At 30.1% G+C, this 23,308-nt stretch overlaps 1 protein-coding gene across 1 annotated transcript; it reads left to right on the top strand.

Annotated features, from left to right (window-relative positions):
• The first annotated feature begins 4,800 nt into the window (after positions 1-4,800).
• LOC145312532 (uncharacterized) lies at positions 4,801-23,020 on the top strand. The gene is made up of 4 exons (XM_080151787.1): positions 4,801-4,963; positions 12,592-12,691; positions 13,065-13,197; positions 21,932-23,020. The coding sequence occupies exons 1-4, from the start codon at positions 4,801-4,803 to the stop codon at positions 22,490-22,492; spliced, it is 957 nt and encodes a 318-aa protein (XP_080007913.1). The 3' UTR covers positions 22,493-23,020.
• Positions 23,021-23,308: the final 288 nt, after the last annotated feature.

Raw genomic sequence — 23,308 nt, 5'->3', positions numbered from 1 at the left:
CTTTAGTTAGAACAGCAAGGCTACTCTACAAGTATTTGTATTGTAAGGGATAAGACAATAGACAATAAGAGGATGTACACAAATTCACCTCTTCCGTAGATTATTATAAATCATTGGTTGAAATGTTTTAACACTACTTATTTGGAACAAAAAAAATCACAATTCAATTAATGTATCCAACGTTTTTAGAGCCAACGAATAAGATAACGAGGTTTAAAACTTTGGGTTTAATTTTACTGTTCAATTTCTCCTCCCACCCTAAAAAAAACTTGTTTCTTTTACACTAAGAATATTACTTAATCCTTTAATAACCCATGTTATGTGTGTATAATTAACTATTAATAGTTAATTAAGGGCAATCATCCTGAAAAACTAATTAGTAACTGGTTAATTGAGTTTCTAGAGAGCTAGAGTAAGGGTTAATTTTAGCATAATGTTTTTAAAGTAAATCAGATGCTAGTCTAGTTGCTTTAGAATCTGCTAGATAAATAATTAGAGGTTACGCCCTTAGAGAACTCTTTTTTTTGTGGAGAGGGGTGGTACCCTCTTCAAATATAATCATGAAACTTCCATGGACCTATAATATTTGCTTTGTATAGGAAAACTACAATAATTACGCGGTTAGCAAGAGTCTTTGGTACAGATAGGCACACAATCACACATCTGTGTGCTTTATGCATTACTGTATTATAAACCCACTCCTTTCTTAGGAAACATTATTGATACAATAATCAATATTACGTTCTTATTTACAGTAATTGGGTAATTGAATAGTAATAACTAATTAACAATAATTCATTAATTAATTTCTTTTACACACAATTTGCACAAAAGTCATAATTTTCTCTCCAAAATTCCTGAGTTTCTATTTACATAAAAAACACGATGCTGCGCAAAATAGTACAAAAAAATGACGTCATACTATAAAGTAAAAGTAATTTTCTTACTTTATCAAAATTTTAAAGGCTTTGCACTTAAAATTCAATTCTAATCCATTGTGAATAGGGAAGAGATAGCTGGATTCTCGGCTACATGGCTTTTAGTAAATTATTGCCAAAGGAATTTATTTTGAATATTTTTTTCTGAATAATTACTGAAATCATGTGATTTACTAACAGCCATATAGCCGTTTTGGTCTTTCAAATGTTCCAAATTTACTTCAGGCTAGCCAGGCAGAATCTTCTACCTGGATTCTATTCTATACTTTATCTTCTTTGATATATACTCGCCTCTCATTGGTTATTTACTAAGTATATTTGTGATAACTTTTATTTAATGAAATCTTCCAATTTTTAACATGTACAAAACGGCCTGCTTAATTGCTTCAAGATCTATATAGGAAATAAATGTCTATAAACGAGCTCAAGTTTTCCAAGGAATATATGTTTAAAACTCATAGTGCTCCAATAATCCATAATAAACTCTCATTGGCCAGAACGATAAGACCCATCATTTTACTTTATTAAAAATAAATTTTTTTCATTTCATGTTGCTATTTACCTTATATTAATGTATTTAATTTCTAATCATAAAAAAGAAAATTTAAATTTATAATATAATAAATTTAAGAAAACTCTGTTTTAAAAGAATTTGATTGTGGCGACATTTTGTGTGTTCAAATATTAAACTAAAATTGTTGTAATCATCATCATTAACCCTTTGGTGATGGTAATGTAAAGAAAAAAATATAATTTAAGTAATTATAATCTCCAACTACCAATAAATATATTTTTTTTTCATAATTTACTGGCAGCTTCATCTTTAACATTAGTATGCAAATTAGGAGTAATTGTTTCCATAAATAGCCCAAAACCATCCAGGGGCGTCCAATCGTTTAAATTTTTTTTTTGGGGTGGGGGTAAAATTTTTTTAAGGGGGGTAAAATGGCGCGCGAACTCTGCAGCAAATTTTTTTACCCCCCCCCCCTCAAAAAACTTTTACCCCGGGAGTAAAATTTGCTTGGGGGGTGGGGGAATTACCCCCCCCCCCTGAAATCTGTTGACAGGGGTAAATTTTTTTTACCCCACCTAAAATTTATCCCCGGGGTAAAATTTAGGTGGGGGGGTAATTTAATAATGTAAAAGGTACCTACCTAATAATGAAATAATATTAAATATATAGTAGTAAAAATGCGCGCGATTACCCCCTCCTAAATGGTTAGGGGTAAATTCTACATGGGGAGGGGGGGAATGAAAAATATTTTGGGGGTGTTTGGGGGGGGGGAATCACCCCTTTACCCCCCCCCCCCCCCCCCCCTTGGACGTCCTGAAACCATCCCAAGACATTAAATAAACAAACAGCCTAAAATCATCTAATCAATCAATAAGGGAGAACTTAATCTGTTTAGCGGTTAACGAGATCTTGGCGAACAAACAAATAAATTCTTATACTCTATAGGATTGCTAAAAAAAATACGTTTTAAAAACGTACGTACACTTTGTCAGGTAATGATTATAGTCGAGTTGGTACGCTTTCAAAATCTTATCCGTTTGGGGAATCTATGTATTGTGAAAGTTTAAGATAAATTCATACCGTTACAGACGAAGGGACAGAACATACTGCCATATAGAAAAGCTTTGCTGAAATAATAAAGATGTAAATATGGCGAACCAAAAAATGTGGATTGGGGGTGGCTATAGCTATGGGGAGGCAGAGGAGTTGAATACTAAATAAAGTTGATGGAGAAAATTGAGTTTTCAGCCAATTTATTTCCACTTACCTCTGGCAAAATATACACTGAAATAGACATCCCTTTTATCTACCTTCTTCCCTTTTTTGGGGGGATGACATAAGGATTCTAAAAAAAGAAGAATAATTATTCGAAACTACGATTAATAATAGATTTGTAAAGTGATAGTGTTAAATTAAATAAGAATTACAATTTAGGGTGTTTGAAATGGAGTAGGAGAAAGGGTGGAACTGGAGGGGGTACTTTACATATAAATAGTCTAAAACTACCCCAAGACTTACAATAAGCAAAAACCATCCTGTTACCCTTCCCTAAAATAAGGAACTTTATCAGTTAAGTGGGTAACAATATATCAAAACGTACAGAGACCTTACTAATCAAAAAAAGAGAAAATGTTTGTTATAGGAAATCAGAGAAAGGTTGATTAAATTTAATCTAAGCTCCTTTAATAGATTTTACATCTAATTTATTCACTAACATTTTAGTTTAGTAAACATATCTCTTTTTGCCCTCCCCCCTCTTCCATTAAAAAAAGGGAATTGGATTATATCATAAATATAGAAAAGGAAAGGATGGGGGGAGGGGGAGGATGAGGTCTGAAAGAGAAGCAAAACTTTAGTATTACCAACAATACAAAATCAACGTTTGTCCCTGGGATCAATTTGGTTCTTAAATCAATTTTCACAATTCCCCAAGGGAGAACGTCCTTTTGTGTTGTCTAAAAAGGGGGAAATAATAGATTAAACGGCTTAATAAAACTTTAGAAAGGGGAGGTGCAGTGGGAATTGTAAATAAATGAGGTTATATAAAGGGGTGAGGGATGTAGGGGTACGGGGGGTAATGATGACTAAATTGAATAGATAGAGAAAGGGAGTGGGAGTATTAGGAATCTTCTAAACTGTTTGATTAGGCTGGTTAGCGTTCTACACTCTCATTGGTCGGAGCTAACAAGAAGAATCAGCGCCTTATTGGTCCATTTTTATTACCTCTTAATTTCCCTTTCCCCACGTCCCCTGCGGGGTTCTGTAACATGATGTCAAACAGTTTAGTGCCCATAATTGAGCGCTCACTAAATTAACCCACTTCCTTCAAGGGGGGGTTGCATACCATTACTCCCCCCCCCCCCCCCCCAATTCCCAGCCAATTTGCAGGGCAGCCAAAACCATGTTGTGTAAATTTGTTTAGAATCTGTGGGGGCTAATATGACTAATCATTAGTCCATCCAAGTAGTCAATACCAATCTTACAATCTGGATACATATAGTTATCATAACAAATACGGACATATCCTTGTGCTATAGGGTAGCTGTGCTACTAACATTAATAATTTGTGCTTATATCAGTTTAACTAACTTGATTGAAGTGAACTAAAAGTCATAAACTTGTGAAAAATATAATAAATGGTTGTTTAAGTGAGTTAAAACATTTGAAATATACAAGAAAATGAATTTTGGAGCGCCAAGATCCACTAGTCCTATGAATTTGTCAAAGGAAAGGATATATGAGAATTTAAATATTATTAGAAATATAAATTGTTAAAACATGTCATGTTTACCTCTTCAGAACATAATTATTTTATTTAGTATAGATAGAGCACTAAAAAGTTTTAATCAGTAAAACGAAAAATGAGCAAGAATCTAACTATGAAGAAATACGTCTACAATGTCCTTAATTTTTACCAATTATAATCGAAACTATTAAAAATCAAAATAGCAAATCAATGTTAGATAAATGATTCTATTACGATCTTCAAAAAGTATTTTGATTTAAATTCACGCATTTGAAAGATATAAAAATTAGAAGATAGTATAACAGTTAATGATATACTCTTAACTGTATATATTTTTGGATCATGAATACTTTTAATAGGTTATTTTAGGTTAGGTAATGTTAATGATTGCCTCGCAGTGTTATAATCCCCCACAGGGGCTAAAATATTAGATAAGATACTGTAAAAATACGATGAAACCCTCTACTAAGTTTTCTTTTCATTATCCTAATTTTTCTTAATCATATCTTTTTTTTAAATGTTAACAGCGAGCTATTTTAAATATATTATGTTGAAAAATTAAAAAAAGGTATGATTATATTAATCTAATCTAAATATCCTTGATGACCAAGGTTGAGGTCAAGACAGAGGACACCGAAACATGTAGCTCAGGAGAGGGGACAACCATGAGCTCGACCAACATGGCCGCCATCAAGAGACACACCATCGACGCCATCTTGGGTCTGCCCAGGCTGGCCTGTATGCAGAACTCGCAGGATCATCAAGGTAAAGTTTTGTACTTCACTAAAATTAATTTGCTGTATGACACAAATATTGTTCATAAAATAAAAAGACAAGAAAAAAACATAAATATAGGATAATTCAGTTAAATTAAGTAGTATCCTTATTTTTCTATCTGTTTGTATCTTAATAACAATGTATCCAGGGATGGTTTTAGGCTATTACAATTTTAAATGTAGGTCTAAACGGATGGTTTTCTTCTATTATACCCTTGAAATACATAGCTCCCGTATAAATATGTAATACTTTGGGCAAAGCACCATATAGTTAGACGTAAAATAATACGTATTTTTTATTTGATGTTTAGAAAGGGCGACTTTTATCAATCTAAACTATAATAATATGTCCCATAACAGTATTTATACTTTTTAGTATTCCTTGAATAAATATCGGATTTTTAAAACTAATAAGACATACTTTTTGGATGAAAAACTTTTTTGTTAAGTTAACAATATTTTAAAACCTGAATTTTTAAAGATACTTCTTAAAAATATGCTTTTTTTGGACTTAATTCAAATAAAGCCTAGTAAAGACATTTACATAAAAACTAAAAATCAACCAATTAGGAGAGTTTATCATGGTTTAAATTCGTGAAAAATAATTAATTAAGCCATTAATGAATTTCATGACTAAATATCTTTGACCTCACATGCAAACCATTTCTTTGTTCATGTGTTAATTTCAGATATTTAAGGGATAAGACAAATGAGGATAAATTGATGTAGACACCCAAATGAAAAACAAAATTACCCCTTCTGTAGAATAAAAATTATTGGTTAAATCTTATGCACTGCAAATTTGAACTAAACAATCAAATTACGCTTTCTGTACATTTTTTCCTTGAATTTGTTCTAATTATTGCCTAGGAACTATTCTTGACTAATACCAAACGTCTCTGAAAATTAGGAACTATCTATCCAGAAGGTCATGAGATTTACCAGAATACAGACAGACAGGATCATGATAAAAATCGTAGTAACAAGGATGGCAACTTCCATAAACGTGCAGACTTTCTGGTAATGGTCATGGAGTTGCTAAGCTTTTAAAATAGTACCTATTTGTTACAGGAATCATCATCTAAAAACAATTGATAAGACAATTCTAGGGAGTAGTCCCTTTAGTAACATAGCCCCATATATATGGGGCGATTCGTCGTATTTTTAAAATGGCTCTTTATAGGTTATTTTAGGTTAGGTTAGGTTATATTGGGTTAGGTGATTGCCCCACATGGTTAGGTAATTGGCCCCGCAGGGTTAGAGCCCCCCGCAGGGGCTAGAAATAGGAGAAAAGGTACTGTAAAAAATACGAAGAATCGCCCCATAAGGTGCGATGTTACGAAAGGGACTATACCCCAATTTTAATATGCCTAATTCAACAAAAAAAGAGGCAACTCTGACTTAAGTACGGACAGATCTATGAATATATTTGCTTGCTTTTTCAGATCATCTTATATTATTTCAAGATTAGGAAAAAATTATAGTAATCATATGCTTTTTTTTCTTGTAGCATTGCTTTCTTTCATAATTTTCCTTTAACTTAGCAGAATGCAATGTAGTCATTTTAATGCCATAAAAAGGTAAAAATTTATTATGATTTCTATCTGCTTTTCAATTATTTTTTTTTGTGCTCTTGGACATGGATATATGTATCTTGAAAATATGTTTAAGAGAAACAAATATAACCTATGCTTTATTAAATTACAAAACTTAAATTGAAAAATAAAACTGCCTAAAACTACCCGTGACCTTTATAAAGGTTTTCTACAATGGAGAACCCAATCGGCTCATGGGTTAGTGAGATCTTAAGGTACTTTATGATATCCCTTAAATAATGTCTTTACCAATAGTGTCTACAGCTTTTGAATGTCTTTTAATGTTATGATTGAAGGAGGTGGTAAAAACGTTAGCTATATTAAAAAAAAGGACTAAATTAGATTTTGGCCTTTTTAACATTTTACAATTCTATAAAGAAATACTTTTTTTTAAATTTTAATTTTTAATATATGTGTGCCTGTACGTGCATGGTTGAATGTAATAATTATAGCTGTGTACAACGGAAATTATACAAAATTAGTTTAGTTGGTTAAGATCTGCATAATGGAATTTAATATGCTATCACATCTGAATCTTTTAATTAAGTAGCTTTCTTGTTTTTATGCTTAGTTAAATAATTGGCCCGGCCGGCTATGTGTATAGTTGTAGATGTACTTTTTATTAAACAAGCATGACAACATACATGAAATGAATGACCAAAAGTAAGATTCTAAAATGAAAATCTTTTAATTTTATTTAAATTAAAATCCATATATAATTTAGTCCATTTTTTTTTAACATGCTAAAAACAGACAAAACAAGTTATTCTGAGAAGCTTTGAAGAGAGAGAGAGAGAGAGAGAGAGAGAGAGAGAGAGAGAGAAAGGGAGGAAAAATTGAGACAGAAAAAAGATAGTTGGTTTTATGAGAGAGAAAGAATAAAGAAAAAGAAAGAGTAAAGCGAGCGAGAGAGAGAGAGAAAGCGCGAAAAAAGTAAGAAAGAGAGAGTGTGTGTGTGTGTGAGAGAGAAAAGGAGAGAAAGCGAGAGAGAGAGAGAGAGAGAGAGAGAGAGAGAGAGAGAGAGAGAGCTGATATCTTGGAGCAGTGAATTAAGATCGTATTAAGATAAGGTCCACCTCTTAATAATTCAATTAGAGTCAATAATTCTGATAATTCCCATGTAAAATTGCCTGATAAGCCAGGGATTTAACTTGCCAAGCCCACATTCATTACAGAGCATTTTTTATTTTTAAAAAGTCCAATCTACAAGGTTTTCTTTAAAAATGATTATCCAATGCACATTTTACATGGAGCAAAGAGGTACCACAATAGTCTAAGTTTTATAACCACGTGAGCTAAAAGTCTTTGGATACTAATATTGAATTTTTAAGATTGTTTCTTAACTTTTTAACTAATATTTTCAATCTTTGGGAGGGGTAATTTAATTATGACCGATTTGATGTACATTAATGTATCGTCCAATATCTTATCCCTAAAGATTCTTGATACTTGTTCATTGTTCAGCGCATAATGTCAATTTAATTTTCGTTATTTATATTAGATTTGATTGCTATTTCAAGAATAGGGACCTAATTCTTCTAAATGTTGTCAGATGTAAAGCTGCTTAGTAGAAAGGCCTTTAAAATCTTGTATTTTCAAAAGGTAGCTAGTGAAGGAAAGATATTTTAAAAACATAGAAAAGGTTAGAAAATCAACTTATTACAAACTAGCGGCTGCAACTATAATTCTCTGTGTCTCTACTTTACATTTTCAATCTTTTTTTTTGTTAAAGGGGAGGGGGGCAGTTTCTAAGGGCGATTTATTGGAAGGGTTAAGGTTAGCAACTCTTGTTACAACCAGACAGCCACTGTTATATTTAGGATTATAAGCCCCCCCCTTCTCCACTTCGCTTAAAAACCAAATATTTTAAAGTAGCAAGTCTTTACACATTAATATGTAACAGTTTGTCTTTGAATCTTTTTAAAACCAAGTTTCGATTTTTTGGGACATGACATCTCAATATCAAACGGTCATGGATTTAAAGACAAAATCCTTAGGAGTAACATTAAAAATATAGATCACTTTACCAATGAGAATAAAGTCTTTGCAAAGCACAATTTTGTACTTATTGATTAGCAAAAGTATAAACATAAGCAAAGGCAAAATAAGTGTAATTTTTAATTAGAAGAAAAGTGAATTGCCTTCTATAAACCCCTTCCTGTATTCCTGCAGAACAATGTGTCTGATTTGTTGTTGATAATTGAATATATTTGATAAGATAAAGATGAATACATTGTTACTCTGAGTCAATTTAGGGAAATATTTATCAAATTATCTTATTTGTAGAGATAATTTGGTTTTCTTATTTTATTCAGATTTTGTCTGGAAAAAGGGAGCTTAACGGCCACAATTCCCCCCCCCCCTTATTTACAAATTTTTGTGGTTGTGGCCCGCCTTCAAAATTTCAAAATAGAGGGGGGGGGGCATTAAGAACAAAAATAAGTTAAAATTTGTACCCCTAATTTGAACTTAATATAAGCTACACTAAAAAACATTGAACTTATTTAACGTATATACAACTTCTTCTCATGTAAATGCCAATAAAATGCTAACTTTATCACAAATCTAACTTGTATATAGACTATCTAAAATTCATTTAATCTTTAATTAAGGTTACTTAAAATATAAGGTTCGCATTTGAAAAATTCCCCTCAATTTTTGTAAAAAATATTTGTAAATCCCTACACTCTAAAAAGTAATATATAAAAATTTACAGTTTATGTCAAACCATTAAATTCAATCTAATAAGATATGGAAGTTCAATATATTCTAAGAATAAGGGATAAGACAATGGACAGTAAATTTATACATTTATACCTTCAATTTTGATTATAATCCTCTTTGTAGTTTAAAATTGTAGATGAAAGAGATTAAACACTGCTGATTAGTACAACCAAATCTGGATTTAGTAAAAGTCCCCGACGTTTTTAAGCCAACGAATGAGAGGACGTATACATTAAGCTTTAGACACCTGGGATAGGCAGTTATGCTTTAATATATATTTTTAGAAAATACAAATTCTAAAATATTTGAGTTTTTCCTGTACACATATTTTGTACAGTGTAACATAAATTGTTTATCTAAAAGTGACGGAATCTTGTGAAAATCCGTTCTAATTAGGTGAAAAACATGGAGAGGGGGAGGGGGAGTTAGAGCCCCCCTTGGGAATTATAGACAATAGGATTTATTCAACTGAGTTTAGTTAGAAATATGTATAAAACTTTTGCTAATAGAAAATATTCAATGGAATAATTTCGCTGGTAGAAAAAATTATTGAATTCAACAAAACCATCAATTTAAAATATAACTTATAAAATAAGAAAGCAGCTTCTCTACTGTTAGAGTATGTATCTCTGTCTATCTGTTTTTTGGAGAGAGCAAAGCATAAAAATCATACTGATTCTTTTTTTACCTAAATTTTTACATTCGTTGGTTAAAAATAATTTGATATTGATTGGGTTGTACATAATACCTTCAATGTCCAAACTTTTCCGCCTATATTTTAAACCACAAAAGGGGTAGTTAATTTTTTTTGCTCATAGGAAATGTACGTAAATTTATTGTCTACTGTCTCAACTCTGTACAAAACTGAATCATTATCATCTTATTTAATTTTGAAAATATTTGTCCTGTCCCATTATCAGTACAAAAATTCCCTCCACTTACTTACACACATAGCAGAAAGAGGATTAAACATTAGTACTTATTTATTTTTAAGTTTATTTTAAAAAAAGTGTTTTCATTAGATATTATGTTTCTTGTATTTAAACTGTAAAGTACAAATAATCACATTTATGATTAGCAAAATTGATCGATGGATATATTATTACTTGGATCTTACACCAGATTTCATGTTCTCTAATAAAGTGAATCATGCAGCGGGATAAAATTACGATCCTCCACATCTAGAATATACATTTACGAAAGACATAATAAAATGCAGAGTGACAAAATAAAATATAATACTGTAAAATTTTAAGTCTGATAGATCCCCCGATTTGCGCAATAATAAGTAGTGGCGCTATTATGAACTTTAAGCTTTACTAAAAAGAACTGTAGGTCCTTACTCTTTGTGGTCTTTTTTATCAATGGGATTTAGTTCATTATCTACACCTTGTATACAAACTTAGGTAAAGAGGATATCAAAGATTAAATAGTGTTGTTAAAACAAATCTAAATGTAGATATCACAGTACAATAAGAGGGATAATCAGCATTATTTAATACTGTGATTTTCTAGATATAATTTTTCTAGAACTTACTATTATATAATACTAGTGAATCGGTGGTGCAAGCACCACCTAAAGAATTATATTCTACGTTATCTCACTTCTGAATATTAACCCTATTCTTCCATTGACATATCCCCGACTATTAACCTTTTTTCTTCCATTGACCTATCCCCAACTATTAACCTTTTTTCTTTCATTGACTTATCCCCGACTATTAACCTTTTTTCTTCCATTGACCAATCCCCGACTATTAACCTTTTGTCTTCCATTGACCTATCCCCAACTATTAACCTTTTTTCTTCCATTGACATATCCCCGACTATTAACCTTTTTTCTTCCATTGACCTATCCCCAACTATTAACCTTTTTTTCTTCCATTGAGCTATCCCTGAATATTAACCTTTTTTTCTTCCATTGACCTATCCCCAACAATTAAACTTTTTTCTTCCATTGACCTATCCCCGACTATTAACTTTTTTTCTTCCATTGACCAATCCCCGAATATTAACTTTTTTTCTTCCATTGACCTATCCCCCACTATTAACCTTTTTTTCTTCCATTGACCTATCCCCCACTATTAACCTTTTTTCTTCCATTGACCTATCCCCCACTATTAACCTTTTTTCTTCTATTGACATATCCCCCACTATTAACCTTGTTTTCTTCCATTGAGCTATCCCTGAATATTAACCTTTTTTTCTTCCATTGACCTATCCCCAACTATTAAACTTTTTTCTTCCAATGACCTATCCCCGACTATCAACTTTTTTTTCCATTGAGCTATCCCCGACTATTAATCATTTTTCTTCCATTGACCTATCCCCGACTATTAATCTTATTTCTTACATTGACCTATCCCTCAATCTCTCTCTCTCTCTCCGAACCGTACTACAAATCAAGTTACTCCTAAAGATTACTACGACTTTTATAGTTTCGTTTATTCATCATTTTTTAAAGATTTAATGTCCCTCTCTCTCACTTCCCTTTTCTTCCGTCTTTATTTTAATTTCATTATTTTTATTTAAAACCGTATTTATAATTTTGTCTCTCTTTCTTTAAAATATTTTAGGATCCTAATTGTTTTTTGTTTAAAATTGTCGTCCTGAAAGGGTTAAACTATTTAGCTAAATGTTAAATTTTAGTTTAATATCTGAACACATTCGGGCGCGTCGCTAGTATCATATTACATAAAAACTTAGTTTTCCTTGATTTACTATATTATAAACTTAAATTTTCTATTTTATGAATAGAAATTTAATACTTCAATATAATTTGAATAGCAACATGAAATATAAAATTTAATTTATTCTTCATAGAGTAAAATAATGGGTCTTATCATTCTGGTCATTGAGAGTTTATTATTGATTATTGAACCAGTATGAGTTTTTAACATCTGACCTTTGGAAAACTTGAGCTCATTTATAGACATTTATTTCCTATATAGATTTGTCATGGATCTTGATGCAATACAGCAGGCCGTTTTGTAAATGTTAAAAATTGGAAGATTTCATTAAATAAAAGTAATCGCAAATATAAGTATTAAATAACAATTGGGTTTAAATACATTAAAGAACCAAATTTTTTTTTATGTGATTAAAGTTTATTCTCATAGTTAAATTAGGTAATTATTGAAAAGATCTATTTCTTTTTTCATTTAAATAAAAGATATTATTAACGCAATAGTTTCAATGTATTATAAAATGTCAAGGAAATGAGGAAGATATGTCTTAATTTTAGGAGACCTAGACAATGAGGGAGATAGTTGTAGTCATGATATGATTATAATTTCAGGAGACCTAGACAACGAGGGAGATAGATCTGAGGGAGATGGAGAGGGAGATTTGGATGGTTGTAGTCCTGATATGGATGATGAGGCTAAAAAGAAACATAGGTTAGTCTTACATGCAGAAATGGTCCTTGACTGACATTTTGCAATAGGTTTTCTTTGTTGCAAAAGCTCTCTAAAAGAAAAGGGTTGATATTAATATGAATTTTTTTTTATAGGTAGCAATAACAACAATCTTACCATATTTTAGAAGAACAGATAGGTACTGTCAATAAATCACACAATAAGACCTGTCATATCTTATTAGATTAACTGTATTTTAATGGCAAATTGGCAAATGACATTTACCCCCAGAGGCCTTTTGGGGAACTTTAATAGGTTTACTTTTGCAAAAAGAAGAAAAAATATGTTTTACAAAATTCTTAAATCCTTCAGCTGATATTCTTTTACTTTACAACAATTAATGAAATTAATCTAGAAGAAACCGGACAACCTTCACGACCTACCAACTACACGAACTGGAGCGAGCTTTTGAGAAGTCCCACTACCCGGATGTATACAGCAGGGAGGAACTTGCCATGAAGGTCAACCTTCCAGAAGTCAGAGTACAGGTATAGAGTTATAATTATCCTAACCTTCAGTCAACCTTCAAGAGTAAAAGTATAGAGCAATTATAGAAATATAAAATTGGTAGAATATCTGTCTGTCTATCATATAGAATAATAAATAATTATTTTTGGTGTGTATAGAATGGAGGTAGTACCTGTCTCTCTTTCTATTTGAAGCTTAAGATCTCGGTAAAAAATGGATTTGGTATTCACTGATATCCCTTTAGGTCATACAAAGGTTTTAGGTTATTTTATTTAGAGGTAGGAGACACCTCTAACCCTGAAATAAATCGATTCCATATATTTTAATTTACTGATATTAAATTGTTGGTGGGGGAGGGGGGGGGGTGAATTTTAAAAAGTTTATTTTAACGTTTTGATACATCCGTTTCTTTAAAAAAATCAATAAGAATGACAAATCAATCCATATTTAATTTCATTTTGCAATAAAATTTTCGAAAATTCACTTTTCCTTGACAATAAATAGATTTATGCAAAATTGAATTTGGAACAAATAAAAATTCTCATAGATATTTATTACCTAATTTGATCAATATCTTTTAGCTTATTTTTTTCAGAAATCAAAACGGTTTATCAATATAATTATATATCTGGACGTGATTAGATGTTTAAAAGTATCTTGAAAACAAAATGAAAAATTTAGGCTTTTTTTAAAAAGAGGTCCCATATCAAAACGAGAAAAACTAATTTAGGGATCATTCTCGCCTCCTTCTCATTCAGGATTAAGTTCCATTAAAGGCGCGACGTCAGTAATTATGTATATTCAGTTGATAAAATGACTAATAAACAACATAAAAACCGATAATAATTTTGCCTTTGAATAAAATTTAAGTTTGAATTGCTCGAGGTAGTTGCAAAATATATTTTTAAAAATTACTCCAAACTTAACTAATAATTATTTTAAATATTGTTTTCTGATAACAAATATCTTCCAATTCAAACTTTAAATACTTTTATTCAAATTTTACCTTGAATTGGAATTTAAAATTGAAATCATTTCAATATTTGCTGGAAAGCAGGGATAGATGGGATATTGCACATGAAAAAAAGTAGTTTACTTTTAATATTTTATGCTGATTTGCATGGCTTTGCAGTACAAAAACTTGTAACAAATTATTTTTAAAAAACAAATATTTTAAAACCAAAACTTTTTATATGTTACGACTAAACTAAATGTTTTTATAATCAAATATAAAAATAATAAGATTTAGGTGTTTGTCTTTTTGTTTGAATACTTTATTTAATAGCTTATATTTGAACTATCATTTAGGAAAGTAGGCAACCGACTACGATCCAAAAGAAATAACTAATAAAAGCCCATTCAAAAATTTCATCTCTACCCCACTCCACTCCCCAAATAAAAAAAAATGAAAGTAAAAAAGTCTTTTTTTATTAATCATTTGCTGTAAATATTTTTACTTTTTTATGTATATCTCTACTTCTTTTTATTCCCGATTGGAAGGGTTAACTAATTCTTAGTAATGAATTTAGGGTGTTAGAGATTCAAATAATAATACATAGAAAAAGATTTACACATTGTTTCGTGAATTTTTACATATTTTAAACCCAAATTTTTAGTTTTATTTAAATTTTTAAATTTTAATCTAGGTAATATCTAGTTTTTTCAAATAAAACATAGTAAAAAATACATTTGAAGTAAGGGAAAATTGTTTTTATTTGGAAACTTAAAAATAATTATTAACACAAATTCCCCCTTATGTTTTCTTTGCGACTTAATATTTGAAAGCAATATTATTTTATTAAAAAAAATATTTATTATTTAAAATGAATTAGAACAAGGGAATGTTTGAAGTTTGTATCATGATACAAAAATATTTCGTGTTTTAAGGCTATGCGACAGTTTCATGGATAGGAAGGAAAAATATGAAGAAAATTTTAGTGCTTTGATAAAAAAAGCTTGAATTTCCCCAATAGCGTTACGTAATGACTAACTGAGGGACGTACAGATTTAGTACATTATAGAGTAGATTCGATATTAATAACAATACTTTAAATTTACATGATCAAATGATTATTAAAGACTATTTCTGATTTTTTTTCCTGAGCAGAGAGAGGGCATTATACATAAAGTAAATTATATAGGTTCCCAAAGTTTTATAAACATAAACTATCATTCGTTGGCTTTCTAACTTTTTGAACTTTATCAAATCTTTTTGATCGTTAGCAGTAAAAAACTTTTACAGTATAATATTAAACTACAGAAGGGGTAACATTGTTTACCATAATTCTGTGTGTACCAATTTTTATCGTCAATTGTCTTATCCCTTAAGAACTCTGATCCTTGCTAGTATTTTCCTTGTCCTTCTGCATAGCATTAAACCAAATAGTCCAATAATTCTCTGTTTATTTCATGGACCATTTACCATAAATATGGTGACAGGGATGTGGAGATTGGAAATAAGTTTTTTGTTTTACTCTATATTTAAAACTTTTCATGTAAGGACAGTAAGTTTTCAGAAATTAAAATAAAGTACAGGTGTATGATTTTTTTCTAGTCATATGTTTCACGCATTTGGCGAAAGATTCCGTTAACCTATCCTTGTATTTCTGAACAAAATTGTTGTTGGGTAAAATAATAATAAAACAATTTGAAGAAATATTTACAAATAACTAGAATTGAATACAACGTTGAGGATGGAACTATTACTTCTTTCTTCAAAAATACTTAAAATCTACTATTTTCTTGCTATTTATTTAATTATCAAGAAGCTGATTACGACTTTCCATCACATATTTCTTGATTATTTAATCATAAAATTAGAAAATTGACAAAACGAAATGATTGAACACAGTAATAGTGTCTGACTGATTATGACGTAACAAAAAAATTAGCCAATGAGAGGCCACTATAAATTTTACTATTGGTCAATAACGGCCTCTAATTGGCTAATTTTTTTTGTTACGTCATAATCAGTCAGACACTATTACTTAATGATTTCATATTTTATGAGGAAGAAGCAACATTTTTTTATTGATTTAAGAGAGGGGGCTAATTTTCATACTTTCAACTTTTGTTGTCTTAGCAGGCTTATGCCAAGGGATCTAAAGGGATAAGAAAATGGCAAATAAGTTTATATACATCCTCATTGAAAATAAACTACACTACCCCTGTATATTACAATAAGTTTTTAAAACTTTCTTACCAAAGGAAGGAAGGAATATATTTGGTGGTTTCCCAACTCCTGGGACCAAGCCCCTAGATGCTATGCAATTCAATGAAATAAAATGAACTATATTCTCTTTATGCTATGTATTTTTTTTATTCATAATCTCTAAACCCTCCAAACCTCTCCGATATGCTTTTCTCTCTAAAAAGAATTTCCCCAAATATTTTTTTTCTTATTTCTAGAAATGTGGTGAAATGTGTTTAGAATTTTTTTTTATTAGCATTAGACTTTTATTTCATAAATAACAAAAAACTTTTTTTTAAATATTGATGTTATCTTGTAATTTAATTTCTATATAATTGATAATTAATTCTAAAATGATATGAAAAGATAAAAAATTAAGTAATTATCATTTTATTATTTAATATATCTCTTATATAGATTGTTACTATAGCTGTCTGGTCTCTATTAACCCCCTCTACTCCCCCCCCCTCTCCCCCTCCCATCCCTATTTCTATAAACTTGTTCCCTAACAAATCTCCCAATTTAGATCAAATATTGCTTATTTTTAGCGCCACAACAGAGAATCTCTGCTTCCCCTCCTAGCGGCAAACCATCCAACTTTAAAGAAAATTTGGCGGCAAAATTTGGCGCGCATTTCCACACACATTTATATCGAGCAAATCTTGATTAATTTATTTATAACACGTCTTTAAACGATGCAATTAAGCTTGAAATAATCAAGATGGAAGTAAATAGGAGTGCGTGAACTTTTTATGAAAAATAAATAATACAATTAAACCTTTTTATAACAATTATTGTTATATTAATCAAATCTCAAAATTCTTTTTTGATTTGAGCCATTTTTTTAAATTTTGACTGTAAATTTTACTAGTACTTTTTAACTTTATAAATATGCTTTCTTATTCGTTGTCATACTTTTTGTAAAATTATGAAATCTTGATTGTATCGTTCAAACTAAGGGTTAATTTTTTTTAATATATACATTCTTTTTGCCGTTTATTGTCTCTTAAGATAATTCCTACTATTTGACCAATTTAAGTTATAGGCATTAAGACACCCCAGGAAGGATTAACATTCTCTGTGAAAATTGATATCTAAATTTTCATCTCATACACCTTTATCATATATTAGTCAGAATAAAATTTCTTGCTCTATGACTTTTAAATGTCTTTACTATTTTTTCATGTTTAAAAACTAAAAGTTTTAGTCTTGTGTAAATTAGTTGTTTTTGAATGATTTACAAGTTTAATGTTTAAAGTTTAATACAGCTTCTTTAAAAAATAGACTTAATTCATCCGTTAATTTTTGAAAATATATTAGTTTCTTTATAATTCATATTGTTAAATGCAAACCTTTATAACTTGGTGGTTTCTTACAAATCTAGAAATACTAACTACTTTTAATCGTGCTTATAAATGTTAAATAATAATGTAACTATTAAATAAGATTATTTATTATGTTGCCCTTAGTCAAATTCTTAAGCAGATTTTATATAATATGTAATATTAGATATGAGATGAAGATATCATATTATCTTATTATTGAATGTGTACATAAGTGATTTCACAATAATTGGTAGATTAATTAATAAGTAGTTATTACGAAATCTTTGGCCTTTTTGGTTTTGATTATGAACTATATTATTTTCGGGCAATTACACAAAAATATAATTGAATATTCTTATCACAAATAATGGAATTTAATATAAGATTATATATAAAAAAGCTATATTTATAAGTGAATAATCGTAAACTATTGGCTGTGCCTCTACCATGGAGGGCTCTGAATTCAAATGCAAAGGGAGGAGGCATAAAAATTGTCTAAAGACTTTGATTTTAAAATTAATGGCTTAAAACCAACCCTGTAGTTGTACCAACGTTAATCTTCCTTAATGTAAATCATATTTTGCTTAAAAGATCTTAAAAGTTAAAATTCAAAGTCCTGCATAATTTACTTGTTCTATTTTCAGTATATTTTCTTTTAAGGTTTTCTGTATATATGTAAATACAACATGTTATATGTATCAATAATATGTAAATAAAGATATAAATATCCCGTAACTAAAGATGATGGCATATAAACGTGTAAACCATATGATATTTTCTCACCATTATAATCTAATAAACTATAACCATCATCATTATAAAAACTTATTCGCCTTGCATCATTATATACATATGTAGCAAAGGGAATAACATTTACATCTGAGGTAGAAACCAGGGATCTAAAGGGATAAGACAATAGCCAATAAATTGATGTTCCTCCTGAATTGGGCTAAATATATGTACCCCTTATTTAATTAATTATATTAATTTGTATTATCGTTTCACATTATCAAGATTTAGTAAAAGTAAAACATTTTAAATTAACCAATGAGAGATCGTATTCATAAAACTTTATATACCAGTGTAAATTACAGTCAAATATAACATCTTAGATTCACTTGTTCTGCGTTAGAATAACCATTGCCCACTCTCTACCTTTTAATATAAATGTTTTACCTACCCATCCTATAAGTTCTAAACTCTTTATCTCTGACCTTCCAGAATTCTTTGTGACCTTTCTTTACCCAACCTAAACAATATTAGGATTACAGCAATTAATATAAAAATTTGGTCAATAAAGTGGTTAACTATATTTTTATATTATTTTAAAATAAATGTATTGAACTGCACTAGAAAATAGCCTAAAACCACCACAGGACCAGTAGGTATTTTCCCTGAAGAGTAGAATCCGGTCGGTTTAGTGGTTACCGAGATCTTAAGGGACGGACGGACAGACAGACAGACGGACGGACAGAAATCATTCTACTTTGTATTATAGATTGCCATATGTATAACATTTGCTAAAAAACATCAATTAATAACATATATAGTTTCTAATTGTAATTAATAAGGCAATTTAAATTAATTATTGTGCACATATAACATATCGCAAAAATCAAACAAACTGCAAATAAAAAGTTTAACAAGATTGACAATATTATTCAAAAAGTAAAAAAAGGGATGTATGTCAATGAGACTAAAAATCTCCACTTTTAGTATAATATAATACTCTCTTATAATACTCAGGCATTCCATTCCAAAGACACTTTCAAAGAACACAGTAATAGTATCTGACTGATTATGACGTAACAAAAAAAAAATAGCCAATGAGAGACCGTTATTAACCAATGGTAAAATTTATAGTGGCCTCTCATTGGCTAATTTTTTTTTGTTACGTCATAATCAGTCAGACACTATTACTGTGTTCCTTTCAAAGGATGGTGGGTGATCTGATTTACCACCTGTAGTGGATGATTGGGTTGTGCAAACTAGCAATGCCCATACTTATCCACAATTTTTAAATATGGGGATTTTTTTATTATATGTAATTGGGGGTACATTAATTGTCTTAAAAATGGAAGTATGCTTTATGGATGAAAATATTAAACTACGGAGTAGCTATGCACCAAAAATGAATGAACATATATGTAATTAAAATATTGGTATCATGATAAACTGGGCTGGCTTTAAATCATGTTCACTACATTAATTGTGTTGACAAAATCGTTATTCCTAATTATACCAAACTTTTACAGTAATTTTATAATTAAATTTGCTTTGTTCTCTATGGCTATTAACAAGTTTTAAAAAGTGTGCCTACGAAGTTAAAGAATAATTGTTTTCAGCAAAGCTACTAAAAATTTCATATTATTATCTGTCTTTCTGTTCGCTCTAAAGTATGTCATTTATAACACAAGGCCCAAAAATAAGAAAGGAATAATAAAGTTTTTAAAAAATAATCACTTGCGATTTTTTATTTGAAAATGACACAAAAGGTAAATATATATGTAGGAGAATTTTTGTCATTACAAATCAATGTATCTGTTTCTGAGACCTTTAATCGATGCTAATTTAGGATACTGTTTTGCGACCTATATGAAACTTTCCTAAAATTTAGCACACAGTGGTTTGTGAGATCTTACCATACAAACAATAAAAAGCCTTCTACTTTAATAGGATGATATATGGGTGTTTTTGTGGAAACATCCCTTGTTAATGCAAATATATGATTAAGCTTCAATAATAGACCATAATTAACCTTTTCAGAACAGGGTATTAAGTTCAAAAATATCAAATCCTACATCTAAAGTAACTGAATGTCTCTTTGTATGTATGTATATTTTACATTGGTCCTGCAAAGTTATTAAACTTTTGGGCGAAATGGATCAGGGAAAGACCCCCCCACCTCCTTTATTTTTCTTCTTTTTATAAAAAATGTGTATCTTCTAGAGTAAAAGATAGCGAGAAATATGATATGCATGAAAACTGTATGATTTAATCTGTCGGTCAATCTGGAAGGCAATGCACAAATGATTTCATGTTTGTAATGATCTTTTGAAAAAAAACCTCCTGTTTTACTATGAAATATTTCGGCTAGTTTTTAAATGGATATATTTTTTTAAACGAAGCTTTTCTATAATACTTGACGCTTGTTTCAAAAGTTGTTACATGTATTCAAATATATAAAGTAGCTAGATATTTTTATTTGTACATTATGATCTCTTACCACTGAACCAATAGGCTATTTTATCTTTGGAAAGCTCCGGGATTATTTAAAGCTGTTTTGTTTTAGAATATATGCCTTGGGGGATAGTTTAAGCTATTCTGCCACCTTAAAAGCAGAGCACAATTTATGACCATAAAAATTTTTAAAATATTTTATCTAAGCAATAATCTTTTATATCAGCAAAAACATTATTGATCGTTATATCCCTAATTAATCTACTATAAAATGTAACATAAATTATAAAACGTGGTTCCCAATATTATTACCTAATATAGTAGAACATAACAGTATTTTACAGTAAAGAAAGAAAGTTTACTGTATTATATACCATAGACTAACCATAGAAACTAATTTTATACAACTCTTTCAGCAAAAATGCTAGGTTTTGCTTTATGTTAAAAATGCTAATTTAATTGGATGAAATTGAAAAATTATGCTCGCTCTTTCTTAGAGTGATTACTATCTGGAGGTTAGCTTTGAATTTACATATCTAAATATTTGTTATTTTGTGAGATCACCTTTTTGGTAAATGGGGGAAATTATTGTGAACTCTATGTAGAAAATTATAGGGTACTCATATCTGCCACTGACACATACAAATATATACACATAGAGAGTAGGGGAGGGATTTATAAACTGAAATCATTTCAACTCTATGTTAAGAATTATAGGGTATACCTACCACTGAAACATACAAATATACACATACATGTAGAGTATGGGAGGGAAATATAAACTGAAATTATTGTCAACTTTAAGTTAAAAATTTTAGGATACTCAATATTAATATAAGGCATATATTCTTATTTATAGAGAAGGGGAGGGATGTGTATTGTGTAAACTGAAATTATTGTAAACTCTATGTTGAAAATTATAGGGTACTCATATTTGTTAAAGGCACATACAAATATTTAATATAGATATCAGGATAAAAAAAAACTAGAAAAAAAGCTAGAAAAAAAGATTTACATTTAGCATTTCTTTCGTAATACTCACCTTTAATTTAATTTCAGGTATGGTTCCAAAATCGGCGGGCAAAGTGGCGCCGCCAGGAGAAAATGGAGGCTGCCCGCCTTGGCCTGCATGAGTACCAGCTGGGCGCATTGCGACCGGGACTTACAGGACTAGAACCGTGGCTTGGTCCGCCCCTGTCTACACTAACACATGTCCTGCCAGGTTTTATGTCACATCCACAGGCGGCCTACGCCTCATATCTCTCGCCTCCCGTTGTCTCCTCTGCCCTTGGTCTGCCACCAGCTTTAACAGCAGCAGCTGCCGCCGCCCCACATCTTCTCCCAAGTCATACTCCACCGTCTGCTGCCGGTTTAGTGCCGCCGCCAGCTCCGCCGTCGCCAGCTAATAGTGAAGGCGGTGGTGGAAGTAGCAGCGGACGTATATCACCTGGCAGCGAGGCGACTCAACAAATTTCCAGCAGCAATACGCCCGCCACACCGCTGGGACATTTTCCTTTTCCATTCTCTACAGAACAACGAATTTCAAGTATAAATGCGTTGAGACTCAAAGCCAAAGAACAATTAGATCTTTTTAAGGAAAATGGATTTACCCCTCGATAATTTTATTTACTGTTATAGACATTTAAAGTTCTTTTTATAATCTTTGATCCTGCAATAAATACAACAATAAAAGTCGATAAAAATACTACAATTTTGAATTTTCACTTTTTTATTACATAGGATTGAATAAACCTCAAATGAGTTTAATTTAAAAATCGTAATTAAATCAATTTGAATGACTAGATGATGAATTATTAAGCATAAACTTCACACAGATCAAATAAACCAATCACGTGGACTCTCTCTTTGTTACAAGAAAAGTGAATAAACAATAATAATTTAGCTCAAAATATTAAAATGCTTCCTTAAAACTTTGTATTTAAAACTTGTAAATTTAATCAAAATTTAAAAAACAACGAAATACGTCAATAATATAATTTTTTGTAATTGTTATATTTAAATTTGTTTTACATTTATTTGCTTTTTAGAAGTATTTCTTTTATGTTAGATAAAATTGCCATACAGTGTATAATTGTAGTCGTTTTATAGTTAATATTTTTATTGTGATGAAAAAAATTCTACACTTAACTTCGCATAAACTTCAATTTTGCTTATAATTATTATCATTAAGTATCTTAGATAGTAAATTCAAATAAAATTAGAATGTTATTTTGCTTTTTTCTTATTCATTATTTTCATCGATTTTATATTGTTTTCCAACGACAGAAACAGAAGCTTTGCTTTGTGTTTAATCTAAATTTAAAATAAAATTTTTATTAGTTGGTTCGTTTTTTTAAAAATCTGAACACAAATTTAATAAAAAACAACAATAAAATTTCCAACTTATTAGATCTTAAATGTTGATTGAATTTAACT

The sequence above is a fragment of the Acartia tonsa genome, chromosome 2 (genome assembly GCF_053477335.1).
Source record: "Acartia tonsa isolate MP-2025a chromosome 2, ASM5347733v1, whole genome shotgun sequence".
In the NCBI taxonomy this organism is placed as follows: Eukaryota; Metazoa; Arthropoda; class Copepoda; order Calanoida; family Acartiidae; genus Acartia; species Acartia tonsa.
Note: the sequence above shows the minus strand (reverse complement) of the source record. Positions and strands in the feature narration are given on the sequence as shown.

Excerpts from the sequence above, each read along its gene's own strand:
- LOC145312532 (XM_080151787.1), top strand. The coding sequence starts at position 4,801 with ATGACCAAGGTTGAGGTCAAGACAGAGGACACCGAAACATGTAGCTCA. Across the intron at positions 4,964-12,591 it reads GAACTCGCAGGATCATCAAG|GAGACCTAGACAACGAGGGA; the intron begins GTAAAGTTTTGT and ends TTATAATTTCAG. Across the intron at positions 13,198-21,931 it reads TTCCAGAAGTCAGAGTACAG|GTATGGTTCCAAAATCGGCG; the intron begins GTATAGAGTTAT and ends ATTTAATTTCAG.